At 43.7% G+C, this 19,927-nt stretch overlaps 1 protein-coding gene across 2 annotated transcripts; it reads right to left on the bottom strand.

Annotated features, from left to right (window-relative positions):
* Positions 1-1,305: 1,305 nt before the first annotated feature.
* On the bottom strand, positions 1,306-19,173 carry slc24a5 (solute carrier family 24 member 5). Of its 2 annotated transcripts, XM_064959625.1 has the most exons (9): positions 18,888-19,163; positions 18,382-18,561; positions 18,128-18,211; positions 17,880-17,983; positions 14,570-14,670; positions 13,384-13,655; positions 12,176-12,382; positions 3,481-3,582; positions 1,306-2,009 (listed from the first exon to the last, which is right to left on the bottom strand). In XM_064959625.1, the coding sequence occupies exons 1-9, from the start codon at positions 19,045-19,047 to the stop codon at positions 1,687-1,689; spliced, it is 1,533 nt and encodes a 510-aa protein (XP_064815697.1). In that variant the 5' UTR covers positions 19,048-19,163; the 3' UTR covers positions 1,306-1,686. The 2 variants fall into 2 exon arrangements, with proteins under 2 accessions (XP_064815697.1, XP_064815698.1); XM_064959626.1 differs by lacking the exons at positions 1,306-2,009; positions 3,481-3,582 and adding an exon at positions 3,618-3,938 and having other exon boundaries at positions 18,888-19,173.
* Between the last annotated feature and the right edge of the window lie 754 nt (positions 19,174-19,927).

Genomic DNA, 19,927 nt, shown 5'->3' with positions numbered 1-19,927 from the left:
TGCTCGTATCATAGTATTGTAATGTAATAGGATCTTTGGTTAGTATACACTGGGAGTCTTAAACCAGCTCTGTTAGCTGGAACTAGACACCAACTGAAATGGTGTTCATGACAAGTGCACAACTGAATGGATACTTTGCCTTCATCTTTATCTTAAACGGTTTCAGGCGCCGTCTCTGTCCTGACAGTCAAGACCAGTGGAAACCTTTGGGTTTCTTCTCTTTACGAGCGTGTCCTTACTGTTGAGCAACACAGGCTGCTTGTAAACGCTTATCTGTGCTGCCTGGACAATAGCCCCTTCCCTTCCTCGTTCACCAGCATTGAGTAATGACCGGTTATCCATTATATTGACCAGACTAGTGACTGCTTTAACAATGAAATATCTCTTTAAAAATGGAATGCAGTTGGGAGGAGGCAAGCTCAGGTGGGAACATTCTAGCCATTGAGAGGGCAGAAACACTTGTGAACAGGCACAACTCTTATATAAAGTTGCTGAGAAGTCATGTGTCCTTATATCGGTATACTCATAACCTAAACATTGTGAAATTACTATTTGAGCAAATTAACCTCATGTAGCAAGAAGGCCATTCCATGTTTCTGTTGACCAAATATGACAAACTTCCATACAGAAACTTGGCTTGTGTGAAAAAAAATGAAGTAAATGCCACCTGCTGGTGACAGATTTTTGGCCCAGTTATCCTTCTCGCTTTGCCTCTTCCTCTCTGATAATGATCAGATAAGGTCAGAGGAGTCCAGTAGAATACTACAAAGCAGCTTTATTTCCCTGAGTTAGAGGTTAGAGGTGAAAGGCAGTGTTGCTGGGTCATTCTCACAGGTAGTATGGAGTCTGCGTGGGGCTGCATCTCAAATCACACCCTACACCCGTCAAACTCAACTCTGGACATTGAAGCCAGTTCCACTGCATTTGATCTAATCAGGAAATGATTTCGGCATGGCTGTAGCTAATCATCAGGTAGAACAGAAAAGCAGCAGGCTTCAGACCTCATAGGGTCAGAGTTGAGTACCCCTACCCTACATTTATTTACACTTCTTTTGGCCAGAGACCTACGTTGGGGAAAGGTGTCATTTGAGATGTAGCCTTAATCTTGGATCCTGGTCTTGGCACCCAGTCCTCGGCCAGTATTCATAAAGTGTGTCAGTAGGAGTGTTGTTTAGATCAGCGGTATTCAATTTTTTTCAGTGGGGACCACATTTTTTTCACCATTTCTCGCGACTCCACCAATACATCAGCAAATAACCTTCCGTTCATTGTATTTTCATCTATCGAAAAAAAACAACCAATAAATACATTTACTTGATACAATTTTATTTTTCTCAAAAAAGTTTGTATAGTGTCCCATACAATAATGTGTACTGTTATTTTTTTGTAAAAAAAAAAAATGATTTGAATTTGGTGATCCAACACTCCTAATCTGTCCACAAACCCAACTGCTAGTGGGGTCGCGACCCGACTTCGAATTCCACTGATTTAGATCATAATGAATAAAGAGGACGTGGACCTGATCCTATATCAGTACTCTGTGAATCTGTGCCCTGTATCTGGGTTCTGTATAAATGGTCTGAGTGTCAAAGAGGTTGGTTCTGGGTGGTCTGGTTCTGGGGAGGGCTGCAGTGTGGACTCCATCGCTGCCACTCAGTTGTACGTCTCTGTGTGTTTATCAGTGTATCAGTCTCCGCACAGTCTGACAGGGTTGTTCCCTATGATGCCCAGTTCGTAGAGGATGGCCAGAGTGGCAAAAACAACATAGCAGAACAGAGAGACGATCCCCAGCTTCCAGTCCAGCTTCCAGCCGTTTATATGGACAGCCACGAAGAGAAAGACGATGGAGAGGAGGAGGGTGGCGGAGATGAAAACCAGACCGGTGCTGTTGACCTCCACAGGGTTGACCGTGTCCACAAACACTGTCTTAATGAACCAGGGAAGACCCAGACACAGCATGTCAAAAACATTAGAACCCACGATGTTGGACATGGCCATATCGGCTTTACCTGGAACAGCAGGAGAGAGGGGAGGAGCGAGAGGGGAGAGGAGGAGGAGCGAGGAGAGAAGAGAGGGGAGGAGAGAGATGACATATTACACTATGTTGTACACGTCTGTTTTACCTTCACTACATGACCAAAAGTATGTGGACACCTGCCCGTCAGGCATTAATATGGAGTTGGTCCCACCTTTGCTGCTACAACAGCCTCCACTCTTCTGGGAAGGCTTTCCACTCGATGTTGGAACATTGCTGCAGGGACTTGCTTCCATTCAACAACAAGCATTTATGAGGTTGGACACTGATGTGGAGCAATTAGGCTTGGCTCGCAGTCGGCATTCCAATTCATCCCAAAGGTGTTCTATTGGGTTGAGGTCAGGGCTCTGTGCAGGCCAGTCAGGTTCTTCCACACTGATCTTGACCAACCATTTCTGTATGGACCTCTCTTTGTGCATGGGCCATTGTCACGATGAAACAGGAAAGTGCCTTCCACAACCTGTTGCCACAAAGTTGGAAGCACAGAATCGTCTAGAATGTCATTGTATGCTGTAGCGTTACGATTTCCTTTCACTGGACCTAAGGGGCCCGAACCATGAAAAACAGCCCAGACCATTATTTATCCTCCACCAAACTTTACAGTTGGCACTTTGCATTCTGGCAGGTAGCGTTCTCCTGGCATCCGCCAAATCCAGATTTGTCCGTCGGACTGCCAGCTGGTGAAGCGTGATTCATCACTCCAGAGAACTCGTTTCCACTGCTCCAGAGTCCAATTGCGGCGAGCTTTACACCACTCCAGCCGACGCTTGGCATTACGCATGGTGATCTTAGGCTTGTGTGCAGCTGCTCGGCCATGGAAACCCATTTCATGAAGCTCCCGACGAACAGTTATTGTGCTGACTTTGCTTCCAGAGGCAGTTTGGAACTAGGTAGTGAGTGTTGCAACCGAGGACAGACCATTTTTACTAGGTGCTTCAGCACTCGGCGGTCCAGTTCTGTGAGCTCATGTGGCCCACCACATCGTGGCTGAGACGTTGTTGCTCATAGACATTCCACTTCACAATAATAGCACTTACAGTTGACCAGGGCAGCTCTAACAGGGCAGAAATTTGACGAACTGACTTGTTGGAAAGGTGGCATCCTATGACGGTGCCATGTTGAAAGTCATTGAGCTCTTTAATAGGGGCCATTTACTGCCAATGTTTGTCTATGGAGATTACATGGCGGTGTGCTCGATTTTATACACCTGTCAGCAACGGGGTGTCCACATACTTTTGTGTATATAGTGTAAGAGAGAGATGGGACTTAAGTATGACTTGAACGATTATGATAAGGGGGACATCTAGTGGAATAATTAGCAGCTGTGGGCTCCATTTCGCCCTGAAGTATTATGTCTCTATGTATCTACTGACCTAGAAAAGAGATGTATCTCAGGGGGACTAAAGGTCAGAAAGGATCAGAAATGAAGCCACAGTTGTAATTACCTTCTCTGGCAACCATGACACTAGCCACTGTGTCTGGTATACTGGTCCCTGCAGCTAACAGAGTCAGGCCCATCACTGTGTCTGGGATACCCAGAGTCTCTCCTGATACACACAACACAGAGAACACACAGTCAGATACACAGGACATAAAGTCAGGCCCATCACTGTGTCTGGGATACCCAGAGTCTCTCCTGATACACACAACACAGAGAACACACAGTCAGATACACAGGACATAAAGTCAGGCCCATCACTGTGTCTGGGATACCCAGAGTCTCTCCTGATACACACAACACAGAAAACACACAGTCAGATACACAGGACATAAAGTCAGGCCCATCACTGTGTCTGGGATACCCAGAGTCTCTCCTGATACACACAACACAGAAAACACACAGTCAGATACACAGGACATAAAGTCAGGCCCATCACTGTGTCTGGGATACCCAGAGTCTCTCCTGATACACACAACACAGAGAACACACAGTCAGATACACAGGACATCAGAAGTCAGGCCCATCACTGTGTCTGGGATACCCAGAGTCTCTCCAGATACACACAACACAGAGGTCAGATACACAGGACATAAAGTCAGGCCCATCACTGTGTCTGGGATACTCAGAGTCTCTCCTGTTACATCTCAGACATACCACAGGGTCAGATAGACAACACTGGGTCAGATAGAACACAACACTGGGTCAGATAGAACACAACACAGGGTCAGATAGAACACAACACAGGGTCAGATACAAAACAACACTGGGTCAGATAGAACACAACACAGGGTCAGATACAAAACAACACTGGGTCAGATAGAACACAACACAGGGTCAGATAGAACACAACACAGGGTCAGATAGAACACAACAAAGGGTCAGATAGAACACAACACAGGATACAGGTAGATAAAACACACAGGATACAGGTAGATAAAACACACAGGATACAGGTAGATAGAACACAACACAGGATACAAGTAGATAAAACACACAGGATACAGGTAGATAAAACACACAGGATACAGGTAGATAAAACACACAGGATACAGGTAGATAAAACACACAGGATACAGGTAGATAAAACACACAGGATACAGGTAGATAAAACACACAGGTAGATACAGGTAGATAAAACACAGGTAGATAAAACACAACAGGACAGGTAGATAAAACACACAGGATACAGGTAGATAAAACACACAGGATACAGGTAGATAAAACACACAGGATACAGGTAGATAAAACACACAGGATACAGGTAGATAAAACACACAGGATACAGGTAGATAAAACACACAGGATACAGGTAGATATAACACACAGGATACAGGTAGAGATAACACACAGGATACAGGTAGATAAAACACACAGGATACAGGTAGATAAAACACACAGGATACAGGTAGATAAAACACACAGGATGCAGGTAGATAAAACACACAGGATGCAGGTAGATAAAACACACAGGATACAGGTAGATAAAACACACAGGATACAGGTAGATAAAACACACAGGATACAGGTAGATAAAACACACAGGATACAGGTAGAGATAAAACACAGGATACAGGTAGAGGATACAGGTAGATATAAAAACACAGGATACAGGTAGATAAAACACACAGGATACAGGTAGATAAAACACACAGGATACAGGTAGATAAAACACAGGATAGATAGATAACACACAGGATACAGGTAGATAAAACACACAGGATACAGGTAGATAAAACACACAGGATACAGGTAGATAAAACACACAGGATACAGGTAGATAAAACACACAGGATACAGGTAGATAAAACACACAGGATACAGGTAGATAGAACACAACACAGGATACAGGTAGATATAACACACAGGATACAGGTAGATAAAACACACAGGATACAGGTAGATAAAACACACAGGATACAGGATACAGGTAGATAAAACACACAGGATGCAGGTAGATAAAACACACAGGATACAGGTAGATAAACACACAGGATACAGGTAGATAAAACACACAGGATACAGGTAGATACAGGTAGATAAAACACACAGGATACAGGTAGATAAAACACACAGGATACAGGTAGATAAACACACAGGACAGGATACAGGTAGATAAAACACACAGGATACAGGTAGATAGAACACACAGGATACAGGTAGATAAAACACACAGGATACAGGTAGATAAAACACACAGGATACAGGATAGATAACACACAGGATACAGGGATAAAACACACAGGATACAGGTAGAGATAAAACACACAGGATAGATAAAACACACAGGTAGATAAAACACACAGGATACAGGTAGATAAAACACACAGGATACAGGTAGATAAAACACACAGGATACAGGTAGATACAGGTAGATAAAACACACAGGATGCAGGTAGATAGATAACACACAGGATACAGGTAGATAAAACACACAGGATAAAACACACAGGACAGGTAGATAAAACACACAGGATACAGGTAGATAAAACACACAGGATACAGGTAGATAAAACACACAGGATACAGGTATATAAAACACACAGGATACAGGTAGATAAAAAACACAGGATACAGGTAGATAAAAACACACAGGATACAGGTAGATAAAACACACAGGATACAGGTAGATAAAACACACAGGATACAGGTAGATAAAACACACAGGATACAGGTAGATAAAACACACAGGATACAGGTAGATAAAACACACAGGATACAGGTAGATAAAACACACAGGATGCAGGTAGATATAACACACAGGATGCAGGTAGATAAAACACACAGGATACAGGTAGATAAAACACACAGGATACAGGTAGATAAAACACACAGGAAACTCAATAAGAAAGGCTTCAGGTGGACAACAGTGCAAAACGGTTTAGAAACACTACTTTAAAGGAGTCCTCCCTTCCCCATTTTATTTTATTTAACCTTTATTTAACTAGGCAAGTCAGTCAAGAACAAATTCTTATTTACACTGATGGCCTACCCCAGCCAAACAGTAATCCAGACAACGCTGGGCCAATTGTGCACCACCCTATGGGTCCAATTTGTAAGTCGCTCTGGATAAGAGCGTCTGCTAAATGACTTAAATGTAAATGTAATGGGACTCCCAATCACGGCCAGTTGTGATACAGCTTGGAATCAAACCAGGGTCTGTAGTGACGCCTCTAGCACTGAGATGCAGTTCCTCAGACCGCTGCGCCACTCGGGAGCCCATCACTCTCTCATCCCTCCCTCCATCCCTTCTTCCATCTTTCCCCCCTATACCTCCTCACAAATCCCAAGCCTTACTAGTCACATTACAAAGTTCAGGCGACAGAGAAACACCACAGGGAAATACACACAAATGCCCCCATTGATGAACTCTTTATTTTCTCTCTGTTATCCCCTTTCTTTCTTGGTTTCTCTTTATCACACCCTCTCTCTCTCTTCCCCATAAGGCCATCTCTTTTGCTCTGCCTCCCTCTCCCCATCCCTCTCTTCTTTTTCTCTCCCCATCTCCCTTTCTCTCCCCTCCACACTCCACACTCCCCCTCTCTCTCTCTCTCTCTCTCTCTCTCTCTCTCTCTCTCTCTCTCTCTCTCTCTCTCTCTCTCTCTCTCTCTCTCTCTCTCTCTCTCTCTCTCTCTCTCTCATGTGAGCTGTTCTGAAGGTTAAAACATAATAATCCCATTATACCCTCATGTCTACTAACGTCACATGACAACATCAGTCCTCAACACTGATGTAAGGTCAGTTCTTTGTGTTTTCTCTGTAATGGTAAAGCGTGGGGATAGCTGATCCTAGATCTGTGCCTAGAGGCTACTCCCACCCGAAGCTCACATGACGTCTCCTGGCAGCCATGCAGTGTGTGAGGTGAAGCAGGCGGTAATCTGACTCCTGTGTTCTGGATGTGTGCATGTTGTGTGTGTACGTGCATCTGTCCATGACTGCGTCTGTGTTTAATGTGTTTAAGTGAACCTGCGTTTGTGTTTAATGTGTTTAAGTGTGCCTGCATTTGTGTGCCTTAATTTGCATGCGTCTGCATGTGTGCATGCGTTCACACGTGTGTATCCATGCGTGTGTGCGTGTATGTGTGTAATCCCGGTGCTGGCTGGGCTAGTGTCTGGCCACCGGGCTATTGGAGCGCCACTAAGCCTGTAGGACCCAGCTCTGCTCTGGAATCCCAGGAATCAGCATGTGACTCGACTCTAACATCTGACATGTTCTCATACACATTCTAAACGTCCTCGTTTGGACTTCCATAACTCTCTGATTGAGTAACATGAAAATGGTTTAAACTAATGTGATTCCTTCTTTTCATGTAAAAATTGCAAATGTTTTGCTCAATAACACCTGCAGTCTTGAAGCAGGCACTTAGACCTCATACACACACAAGTTATACCACTAAGGTACAACACATTTGCACAGAAATAATTACACACTTGTTGTGGAGACACAACAACGGTTCAGACAAACTCAAACATTGTGTCAAATGTACTGTACATCAGTTGTACAACCTGAGTGTACACAGGGCCTAAGGCAATATATTGATGAAGGATATATTGTGTATTGAGGATATATTGTGAAAGGCATTGATAAAAACGACATTGATATCCGACAGGTGGCGTCACTCCTACGCAAAGCTCGTCCCTTAACCAGACAATGCAGAGGGAATCGTCACTCAGTCTGACGTCAGACAATGCAGAGGGAATCGTCACTCAGTCTGACGTCAGACAATGCAGAGGGAATCGTCACTCAGTCTGACGTCAGACAATGCAGAGGGAATCGTCACTCAGTCTGACGTCAGACAATGGTAACACTGATGTAAAGGAGACTGACTTACCTAGTGACCAATATGTATATATTTTTTTACGATAGTGACCCTCCAGACCAGTGTTTATACACTGCTCAAAAAAATAAATGTAACACTAAAAGAACTCATCCTAGATCTGAATGAATGAAATATTCTTATTAAATACTTTTTTCTTTACATAGTTGAATGTGCTGACAACAAAATCACACAAAAATTATCAATGGAAATCAAATTTATCAACCCATGGAGGTCTGGATTTGGAGTCACACTCAAAATTAAAGTGGAAAACCACACTACAGGCTGATCCAACTTTGATGTAATGTCCTTAAAACAAGTCAAAATGAGGCTCAGTAGTGTGTGTGGCCTCCACGTGCCTGTATGACCTCCCTACAACGCCTGGGCATGCTCCTGATGAGGTGGCGGATGGTCTCCTGAGGGATCTCCTCCCAGACCTGGACTAAAGCATCCGCCAACTCCTGGACAGTCTGTGGTGCAATGTGGTGTTGGTGGATGGTGCAAGACATGATGTCCCAGATGTGCTCAATTGGATTCAGGCGGGTCAGTCCATAGCATCAATGCCTTCCTCTTGCAGGAACTGCTGACACACTCCAGCCACATGAGGTCTAGCATTGTCTTCCATTAGGAGAAACCCAGGGCCAACCGCACCAGCATATGGTCTCACAAGGGGTCTGAGGATCTCATCTCGGTACCTAATGGCAGTCAGGCTACCTCTGGCGAGCACATGGAGGGCTGTGCGGCCCCCCCAAAGAAATGCCACCCCACACCATGACTGACGCACCGCCAAACCGGTCATGCTGGAGGATGTTGCAGGCAGCAGAACGTTCTCCACGGCGTCTCCAGACTGTCACGTCTGTCACATGTGCTCAGTGTGAACCTGCTTTCATATGTGAAGAGCACAGGGCACCAGTGGCGAATTTGCCAATCTTGGTGTTCTCTGGCAAATGCCAAACGTCCTGCTCGGTGTTGGGCTGTAAGCACAACCCCCACATGTGGACGTCGGGCCCTCATATCACCATCATGGAGTCTGTTTCTGACCGTTTGAGCAGACAGAGACAGATGCACATTTGTGGCCTGCTGGAGGTCATTTTGCAGGGCTCTGGCAGTGCTCCTCCTGCTCCTCCTTGCACAAAGGCGGAGGTAGCGGTCCTGCTGCTGGGTTGTTGCCCTCCTACGGCCTCCTCCACGTCTCCTGATGTACTGGCCTGTCTCCTGGTAGCGCCTCCATGCTCTGGACACTACGCTGACAGACACAGCAAACCTTCTTGTCACAGCTCGCATTGATGCGCCATCCTGGATGAGCTGCACTACCTGAGCCACTTGTGTGGGTTGTAGACTCCGTCTCATGCTACCACTAGAGTCAAAGCACCGCCAGCATTCAAAAGTGACCAAAACATCAGCCAGGAAGCATAGGAACTGAGAAGTGGTCTGTGGTCCCCACCTGCAGAACCACTCCTTTATTGGGGGTGTCTTGCTAAATGCCTATAATTTCCACCGGTTGTCTATTCCATTTGCACAACAGCATGTGAAATGTATTGTCAATCAGTGTTGCTTCCTAAGTGGACAGTTTGATTTCACAGAAGTGTGATTGACTTGGAGTTACATTGTGTTGTTTAAGTGTTCCCTTCATTTTTTTGAGCAGTGTATATATACAGTATATACAGTGCCTTGGGAAAGTATTCAGACCCCTTAACTCCTTCAACATTTTGTTAGGTTACAGCATTATTAAAAAATGTATGGAATCATTTTCCCACCCTTATCAATCTACACACAATAGCCCGTAATGACAAAGTAAAAACAGGTTTTTAGAAAATTTTGCTAATTTATAAAAAATAAAAACTGAAATATCATATTTACATAAGTATTCAGATCCTTTACTCAGTACGTTGTTGAAGCGCCTTTGGAAGCGATTATAGTCTTGAGTCTTCTTGGGTATGAAGCTACAAGCTTGACACACCTGTATTAGGGGAGTTTCTCCCATTCTTCTCTGCAGATCCTCTCAAGCTGTGTCAGGTTGGACAGGGAGCGTTGTAGCACAGCTATTTTCAAGTCTCTCCAAGAATGGTTCGATCAAGTTCAAATCCGGGCTCTGGCAAGGCCACTCAAGGACATTTAGAGACTTGTCCCAAAGTCACTCCTGTGTTGTCTTAGCTGTGTGCTTAGGGTTGTTGTCCTGTTGGAAGATGAATCTTCACCCCAGTCTGAGGTCCTGAGTGCTCTGGAGCAGGTTTTCATCAAGGATCTCTCTGTACTTTGCTCCATTTATCTTTGCCACACTCCTGACTAGTCTCTCAGTCTCTGCCACTGAAAAACACCCCCACAGCATGATGCTGCCACCACCATGCTTCACCGTAAGGATGGTACCAGGTTTCCTCCAGACGTGATGCTTGGCATTCAGGCCAAAGAGTTCAATCTTGATTTCATCAGAGCACAGAATCTTGTTTCTCATGGTCTGAGATTCTTTAGGTGCCTTTTGGCAAACTCCAAGTGGGCTGTCATGTGCCTTTTACTGAGGAGTGGCTTCCGTCTGACCACTCTAGCATAAAGGCCTGATTGGTGGAGTGCTGCAGAGATGGTTATCCTTCTGGAAGGTTCTCCCATTCCACAGAGGAACTCTGGAGCTCTGGTTCTTGGTCACCTCACAGACCAAGGCCCTTCTCCCCGATTGCTCATTTTGGCCGGGCAGCCAGCTCAAGGAAGAGTCTTGATGGTTCCAAACTTCTTTCATTTAAAAATGATGGAGGCCACTGTGTTCTTGAGGACCTTCAATGCTGCAGAAATGTTTTGGTACCCTTCCCCAGATCTGTGCCTCGACACACTCCTGTCTCGGAGGTCTACGGACAATTCCTTTGACCTCATGGCTTGTTTTTTGCTCTGACATGCACTGTCAACTGTGGGACCTTATATAGACAGGTGTTTGTCTTTCCAAATCATGTCCAATCAATTGAATTTACCACTGTGATCAATGGAAACAGGATGCACCTGAGCTCAATTTCGAGTCTTATACCTTATGTAAATAAGGTATTTCTGCTTTTATTTTTTTATAAATTTGTCATTATGGGGTATTGTGTGTAGATTGCTGAGGATTAAACAAAAATGTTATACATTTTAGAATAAGCCTGTAACAACAAAATGGCAGCTTCGTTTAATAGTACCCACAAAACATCAGTCTCAATGTTAACAGTAAAGAGGCGACTTGATGGATGCTGGCCTTCTAGGCAGAGTTGCAAAGAAAAAGCCATATCTCAGACTGGCCAATAAAAATAAAAGATTAAGATGGGCAAAAGAACACAGACACTGGACAGAGGAACTTAGAGCCAGTTTGCACTGTTCTGTGAAGGGAGTAGTACACAGCGTTGTACGAGATCTTCAGTTTCTTGGCAATTTTTTCACATGGAATAACCTTAATTTCTTTCTGAATAGACTGACGAGTTTCAGAAGAAAGTTATTTGTTTCTGGCCATTTTGAGGCTGTAATCAAACCCACAAATACTGATGCTCCTGATACTCAACTAGTCTAAAGAAGGCCAGTTGTATTGCTTCTTTAATTAGAACAGTTTTCAGCTGTGCTAACATAATTGCAAAAGATGTTTCTAATGATCAATTAGCCTTTTAAAATTAGATTAGCTAACACAACGTGCCATTGGAACACAGGAGTGATGGTTGTTGATAATGGGCCTCTGTACACCTATGTATATAAAATCTGCCGTTTCCAGCTACAATAATCATTTACAACATTAACAATGTCTACACCGTATTTCTGATCAATTTGATGTTATTTCAATGGACCGAAAATGAGCTTTTCTTTCAAAAACAAGGACATTTCTAAGTGACCCCAAACTTTTGAACGGTAGTATACAGTATATATATATATATATATTTACCTACGATAGTGACCATCCAGACCAGTACGTATGTGAAGGCTGAGATCCAGACAGCGGACATAAAGAAGGTGAACATGAACCATTTTTTCCAGAACCGTCTCCTGCAGTCTGGAATCGTCAGGTAGAGAATCACGATGGCCGGGAGGGACAGTACCCACAGGATTCGCTTCAGGTCGTTCTCTGGCATTGAGAACACACTCTTGTGGTCTGGAACACACATACACACAGAGAGAGAGATAACACAAGTGGTGTCAATCCCTGTTCTCATATGAAACACACAGGTGTGATTTACTTGAATAAGTTCTCACACAAAATTGTGAAATTTTATGTAGAAGCCAGAGAAAGCGTTCAAGAGAAAATATGTGTGTGTGATTCTCAGATCTGTGTTTTGATTAGTGGCACCTCGTGCTGTGTTGTTGTTGCTTGGCAGGAAAAATGTTGCAATTTGTTCTCCTCTGTCCCCGCAAACTCCCCACTGGAGTAAATCGCATGCACGCACACACACACACACACACACACACACACACACACACACACACACACACACACACACACACACACACACACACACACACACACACACACACACACACACACACACACACACACACACACACACACACACACACACACACACCTTCCTCAGTCTGAATGGCATCAATGTGTCATATACCAGAGCGGTGTGTGTGTGTGTAAGTGTGTGTGTGTGTTGTGTGTGTGTGCAGTAGTGTAGAGTACATAAGTAACAATACTTGAAAGTACTACTTAAGTAGTTTTTTGGGGTATCTGTACTTTACTTTACAATTTTTATTTTTGAGAACTTTTGCTTTTACTTATTTAAAATGATATACTTTTTACTCCATACATTTTCCCTGAAACCCTAAAGTACTCGTTACATTCTGTATGATTAGCAAGACAAGAAATGGTCTAATTCACACACTTATTAAGAGAACATCCCTGGTCATCCCTACTGCCTCTGATCTGGTGGACTCACTAAACACATGCTTCATTTGTAAATTATGTTTGAGTGTTGGAGCGTGCCTCTGGTTATCCCTAAATCTAAAAAACAAGAACATTATGCCGTCTGGTTTGCTTAATATAAGTAATTTTTAAAAGTATATTTTCGCAATTACATTTACTTTTGATTACTTAAGTATATTTCAAACCAAATACTTTAAAAGTTTTACGTGACAGATAGAGTCAGCTACCCTCTGGTATCTCATTCAGGCCGTGCAGACTGAGGGAAATGTGTGAGTATCCTGAATCATCCTGGAAGATTCCGCTGTCGCTTCTAGAACGTCTGTGGACCCTCAGAGTGGTGTCAACCAATGGCTGTGTCTCGCTGTGATCCCCGGAACCTTTCCCCAGGCAAGTACAGCAGGGGCTGAACCTCCTCAGAACACATTCACTGATCCTCAGGTCAAAACACAACACTACGATGTACACCCCATAGACCAGCAACAGACAGGCTGCATCATACCTGGGGAGAGGGGAGGAGAGGAGACGGGAGGGGAGGAGGGGATGGGAGGAGAGGAGGGGAGGGGAAGGGATTTCAGGAAAAGAGAAGAGAGGAGGGAAGAGGAGAGTTAAATGCTAAAACGAATACAATCACTTGTACATGTACTGTATATTAGAACTGTTTGGTTTATGACTGTGTAACCGGCAGTAATAAAATAGGAAGATTGTGTACCCAGGAGGATTGTTGATAATTAGTATCACAGCGCTGGGCTGTAAAGTGTTACTGCATGCTGTGATTGAGGAAGTGGAGTTGAACACAGATACTTACCAGTACACACAGGGCACTTTAACTTTATTGACAATAAATTCTCAATGACATGTAAAACTTCCACTGTCCTGGAAAAGTTATACTGTTGCAAACACACACAGAAGGCACTAGCAACACCGCACACACACACACACACACACACACACACACACACACACACACACACACACACACACACACACACACACACACACACACACACACACACACACACACACACACACACACACACTAACCTTAACCTTGACCTCAACACCTAACCTCTACCTTAATCCTAGCTCCTAACCCTAAAACTAACCCAAGCTCCGAACACACACGCACACTCGCACACACGCACGCACGCACGCACGCACACACACACACACACACACACACACACACACACACACACACACTAACCTTAACCTTAACCTCAACACCTAACCTCTACCTTAATCCTAGCTCCTAACCCTAAAACTAACCCAAGCTCCGAACACACACGCACACTCGCACGCACGCACGCACGCACGCACGCACGCACGCACACACACACACACACACACACACACACACACACACACACACACACACACACACACACACACACACACACACACACACACACTTACCAGTAGACTTTGTTGTCTGAAATGATGGCTATAACAGCAGAGATAGAGATGGCGTAAGCTAGACAGTCCCTGAACAGAGGCCAACAGGTCAGACGACCCACCTAGGACAGAATACACACTGTTTACAGCTTATAGTACACACACACACACACACACACACACACACACACACACACACACACACACACACACACACACACACACACACACACACACACACACACACACACACACACACACACACACACACACACACACACACGGCCCGCCAGCTCATTAGGCGACCGCCTATGGCTGCAGATTGACTAGATGCACCTCCAGCAACAAATTAAACCTCACATAATTCTGCCCAAAAACAATGTCAATTTCTCTCAAAAAGTTGAATATGGCCTTTTTAGGTCAGAGCTGATGCCCCCCTGTGATAATCAGTGTCTACTTTGTAAAAGGCAGGGACGCAGAATATTTATCTTGTCCATTGCCAGCGTGCCTTTGCAGGGTGCTGATGGAGAGATGCATTTCTGGAGTGCTCTACTAACATTCTGTCCGACAAATCATCCAGCACATATAGGATATGGTAGAAAGATTATGTGGCATTTTCTGTGAGGGAAAGGGGGAAAGGGCCCAACGCTCTAACTACTTGGCTACCTGCCTGTAGCGTACAGGCTGGAGATAAAATGTGACAATGTATGACAATGTAAATAGACAGAAACTTCTTACATCATGCAGGTTGTTCCAATCAAATAGTTTAACCTAAATGGTGCCCAATCAAATAGTTTAACCTAAATGGTGCACAATCAAATAGTTTAACCTAAATGGTGCCCAATCAAATAGTTTAAACCTAAATGGTGCCCAATCAAATAGTTTAACCTAAATGGTGCCCAATCAAATAGTTTAACCTAAATGGTGCCCAATCAAATAGTTTAACCTAAATGGTGCCCAATCAAATAGTTTAACCTAAATGGTGCCCAATCAAATAGTTTAACCTAAATGGTGCCCAATCAAATAAAAATTGCGCTGACATGTTAACAAACAACACATCCTAAAAACAAGACAGATCAAAGTAAAAGGGACAATATGGTCTGGACAATCAGGCTGCCCACAACTGCTGTCCAGGAGATTCATCCCGTGGGCCAAACTGTCATCATCAGTGGTTTCAGGTCTGTATCCAGACATTTTGATGAGCTGATCATAGCAAAGAAGAAAATACTTGTGCATTTCCAGCTTTATAAACACATTGCAAATAGAGATGACTCCTCCTGATAAAGTTGGGTAGCTGATATTCATCTTAAATAGCCAAATCACAGGAATTAGGACAGCCAATGCAACGGCATGTTTTACAATTGGTGGGCCTAAACCATGGATGGGCATTCAGAACAGTTTATTTCAGGTGACACTCTAGGCCTCAGTAACCACGGACTGACGCCAACGCCTTTTGGCCTTGATTTCCACCATGGACATTTGTCCGTGTAATGTCGTTCTTCGTTTGTCACAAGAAAGTCGGACCGAAATGCAGCGTGTTGGTTACTCATGTTTATTAGTGAAACAAACAACGGAACTATACATGAAATAACTAATAAATACAAAACAACAAAACGGAACGTGAAACCTATTACAGCCTATCTGGTGAACACTACACAGAGACAGGAACAATCACCCACGAAATACAACGCGAAACCCAGGCTACCTAAATACGGTTCCCAATCAGAGACAACGAGAATCACCTGACTCTGATTGAGAACCACCTCAGGCAGCCAAACCTATGCAACACACACCCCTAATCAGCTACAATCCCAATAACTAAAGAACCCCACTAAGAATACAACAAACAATAAACCCATGTCACACCCTGGCCTGACCAACTAATTAACTAAAATACAAAATACTAAGACCAAGGCGTGACAGTCCGGACCGTCCGGCCGGGACCAAATCTTAACCAATCCTAGATGTTTATGCTTGGTTCAGATTTGGTCCGGTATGTGTTCCGTTCCCCAGTTTCAGTGTTATAGCTTGTGTATTTGAGTGTGTGTTTCAGGAGATGGCTTCCTGAATTCTCCCCAAGCAGCTGATTGGTCGACTCCATGGCCAATTGGAGAGCTGACCCCGCCCCCTCGTCAATACGCAGCTGTCTCCATTTACCCATTCCTTCTGAAGCTATATAAAAGCCAGTGTTCTGTTCAGAAGAGAGATCAATTTTGGGAGGTCATTGCAGAGATATAGATTGCAGAGATATAGATTGCAGAGATATAGATTGCAGAAAGATTGATTGCAGAAAGATTGATTGCAGAAAGATTGTGATTTAGAGAGATCATGGCTTAGAGAGGAGGCTGAGGTTCATATTATGTTTGTTGTTTCTGAGAGTGATACAGGCAGTTGGTATGTACTCTGTTAGTTTGTTGCATTATCAGATAGAGCTTATTTTATGTCCTTTTGTTTCTTAGTTTGTTTGTTTGAAATTGTTTAAAATTTTGTTTCATTTGTTCCTCAGGGGGAAGGGGAAGGCACCTAGGGAGTGCTTAGGCAAGAGGCCCGTGGGCATACATATACCCGTAGTATATTCACTGTCTAGGCACACTAGGTAAGACCTGGGCGGACCACCCAATGTATTTTGGTTAGGGCACCAGGTGGTGCTAAATTAGGTAAGTAGTGGGTAGGCAGGTAAGATAGGAGAGGGGGGCTTTGAGATTTACTTTCTTTGCTTTGGTTCCGTCCAGCCCCTTTTCCCCATATTACCGTGTGAAGGAATAAATTCTTAGTAAACGGTAAAAATTCTGCCTTTTGTCATCCTTACTCGCACCTACAGTCCATACCTCTTTCACTTCAGGGAGAGTTGAGTTGCAGCAGGGTGTCGCGTTCCCTCTTCACAGAGGCGTAACATAATGGGGGCCTCATCCAGGATCCATTAACCCACTCGACCCTGCTGCTCTGAGCTCTCTGTGGTTAGTGATTTGAGGTGTGATGGCAGGTTGTGATATGCCTTGATATGGCCCAAACATAGACGTCTAGAAATTGCATCTTTTCAACTTCCATTCAGAACGGCCAGGACCGGCCACACACACACACACACACACACACACACACACACACACACACACACACACACACACACACACACACACACACACACACACACACACACACACACACACACACACACACACACACACACACACACACACACCATAACAGTTTACACAATCATCTCCCCTCCTTTACCTACTAAAGCTGCCCTGGCTGAAATGGGTGATTATTCTACCACTGAGCTCTTTATGGTCAGGTAATGCTTCCCATAATGTGTGTAGTGTACACATACCACTTTAGTCAGGAGTCCACAAGCAGCACAGATCCCCAGGAGGTTGTAGACAGCTGATCCTACGATGGTGCTCACACCGATGTCTCCCTTTGTCACAAACACACCTGGGTAGGCACACACACACACACACACACACACACATACAATTGTTAACACACGATGATGATGATGATTTTAGTGAGGTGCAGTTATACTCAGCAAACCATAGTAATTATATGTTGTGCATATGTTTCAGATGCCTTGCGTACCCAGAAAGGCAGTGACCATTTCAGGGGCAGAGCTGCCTGCTGCCATAAAGGTGGCCCCTGCTACGTCCTGAGATAGACCCAGACCTGGAACGGAGACCAAGAGATGTTGCCATTTATCTCTCTCTCTCTCACACACACACACACACACACACACACACACACACACACACACACACACACACACACACACACACACACACACACACACACACACACACACACACACACACACACGGTGAGAAAGAGTGACTTACGGTCACTGATAAGTTCTAGAGAAGGTAGGAAGTAGTCGTCACAGACTATAGCAACGGCCAGCAGCATGTAAAATATGATCATAAAGTGTATGAGGAGTCCTCCATCCTTCCTCTCCTGTAGTGTGAAGAACCCCTCTGGAAACTCAGACGACTGCGTTGTAATACACTCTGTCTCATTCTCTGAAACAACACACACAGAGTTGTCTAAGTTACAGAAAGTAACAGTCTACAAACTCAGTAAAATGTAAGAAACTTAAACAATAAAAATAAACATTTGAAGTGAAAAAAGAAAGTAACAGTCTACAATAACATAGTTATAGGCTTTTTGAATAAATGTCTGTAACATTACTGAATGACCACAGTGCAACATTGTGTCTATTCTTCTGAGGAACGTTATGGGGATTCGTTCTCAATTAGTCACCGCCATTAGCTGCAAAAACATTGTCACCGTTTATTGTCTGGATCTAATTGATTATCAGGCTTGTTGGGGAGATAGAAACACTCACCCAGCGCCCGGCGCACTCTGTTGGAATGGGAGTCCTCCTGAGCTGCTGCTGCAGTGAAAGACACAAGATGAACCGTGCAATAGAAAACTAAAACTAGTCCTAGAAAATAAGGTAGAAAGTCTTTTCTGTTCTTCTTGTGCAGCACTCCGTCTCTATACATGGTTTTACAATAACTACTGTTTCATTAACTGCTGCTGCAGTGCGTCATGAGTTCACTCATAAGCCAGTAAACATACAACAAGCCTCTTACTAACTAACCTAACTCACAAATACCACTACTACCACTGCCCTGCTCTATTAGGGCTGAAGAGAGATCATGGGGGAGAAAAGCATATTTTAAGGCCTGTGTTCAGAGACAGAGAGAAAAAAGAGAGAGAGAGAGACAGACAGAGAGAGAGAGAGAGAGAGAGAGAGAGAGAGAGAGTGAGAGAGAGAGAGAGAGAGAGAGAGAGATCACGGGATGAAGTTATTCTAGCTGAAGGCACCCCAGCCCCTTGTAACTCGCTCCCTCCTCCCCCCATTCAATTTGACCACCATAGAAAAGTCTCAGAATAGGAAAGATATTTCCGGGAAATAAACATTTACACTCATTTAATATTATTAGAAAGGACTCATGGTGCCCATATAGGCCTAGGCTCCCATACGAAACAATTATATATTGGATTGTTTTTCAATCAAATTTAAATATATTGGGGGAATGTTTTTATCATGTATTCATCCAATATATAAATAAATAAAATATATGTAAATATATATTTTTTATATACAGTGGGGCAAAGAAGTATTTAGTCAGCCACCAATTGTGCAAGTTATCCCACTTAAAAAGACGAGAGAGGCCTGTAATATTCATCATAGGTACACTTCAAATATGACAGACAAAATGAGAATTTTTTTTCCAGAAAATCACATTGTAGGATTTTTAATTAATTGATTTGCAAATTATGGTGGAAAATAAGTATTTGGTCAATAACAAAAGTTTATCTCAATACTTTGTTATATACCCTTTGTTGACAATGACAGAGGTCAAACGTTTTCTGTCA

The sequence above is a fragment of the Oncorhynchus masou genome, unplaced genomic scaffold (genome assembly GCF_036934945.1).
Source record: "Oncorhynchus masou masou isolate Uvic2021 unplaced genomic scaffold, UVic_Omas_1.1 unplaced_scaffold_1671, whole genome shotgun sequence".
NCBI lineage: Eukaryota > Metazoa > Chordata > Actinopteri > Salmoniformes > Salmonidae > Oncorhynchus > Oncorhynchus masou.
The sequence above is the reverse complement of the archived record's forward strand: the minus strand, read 5'-3'. Positions and strand labels throughout refer to the sequence as shown.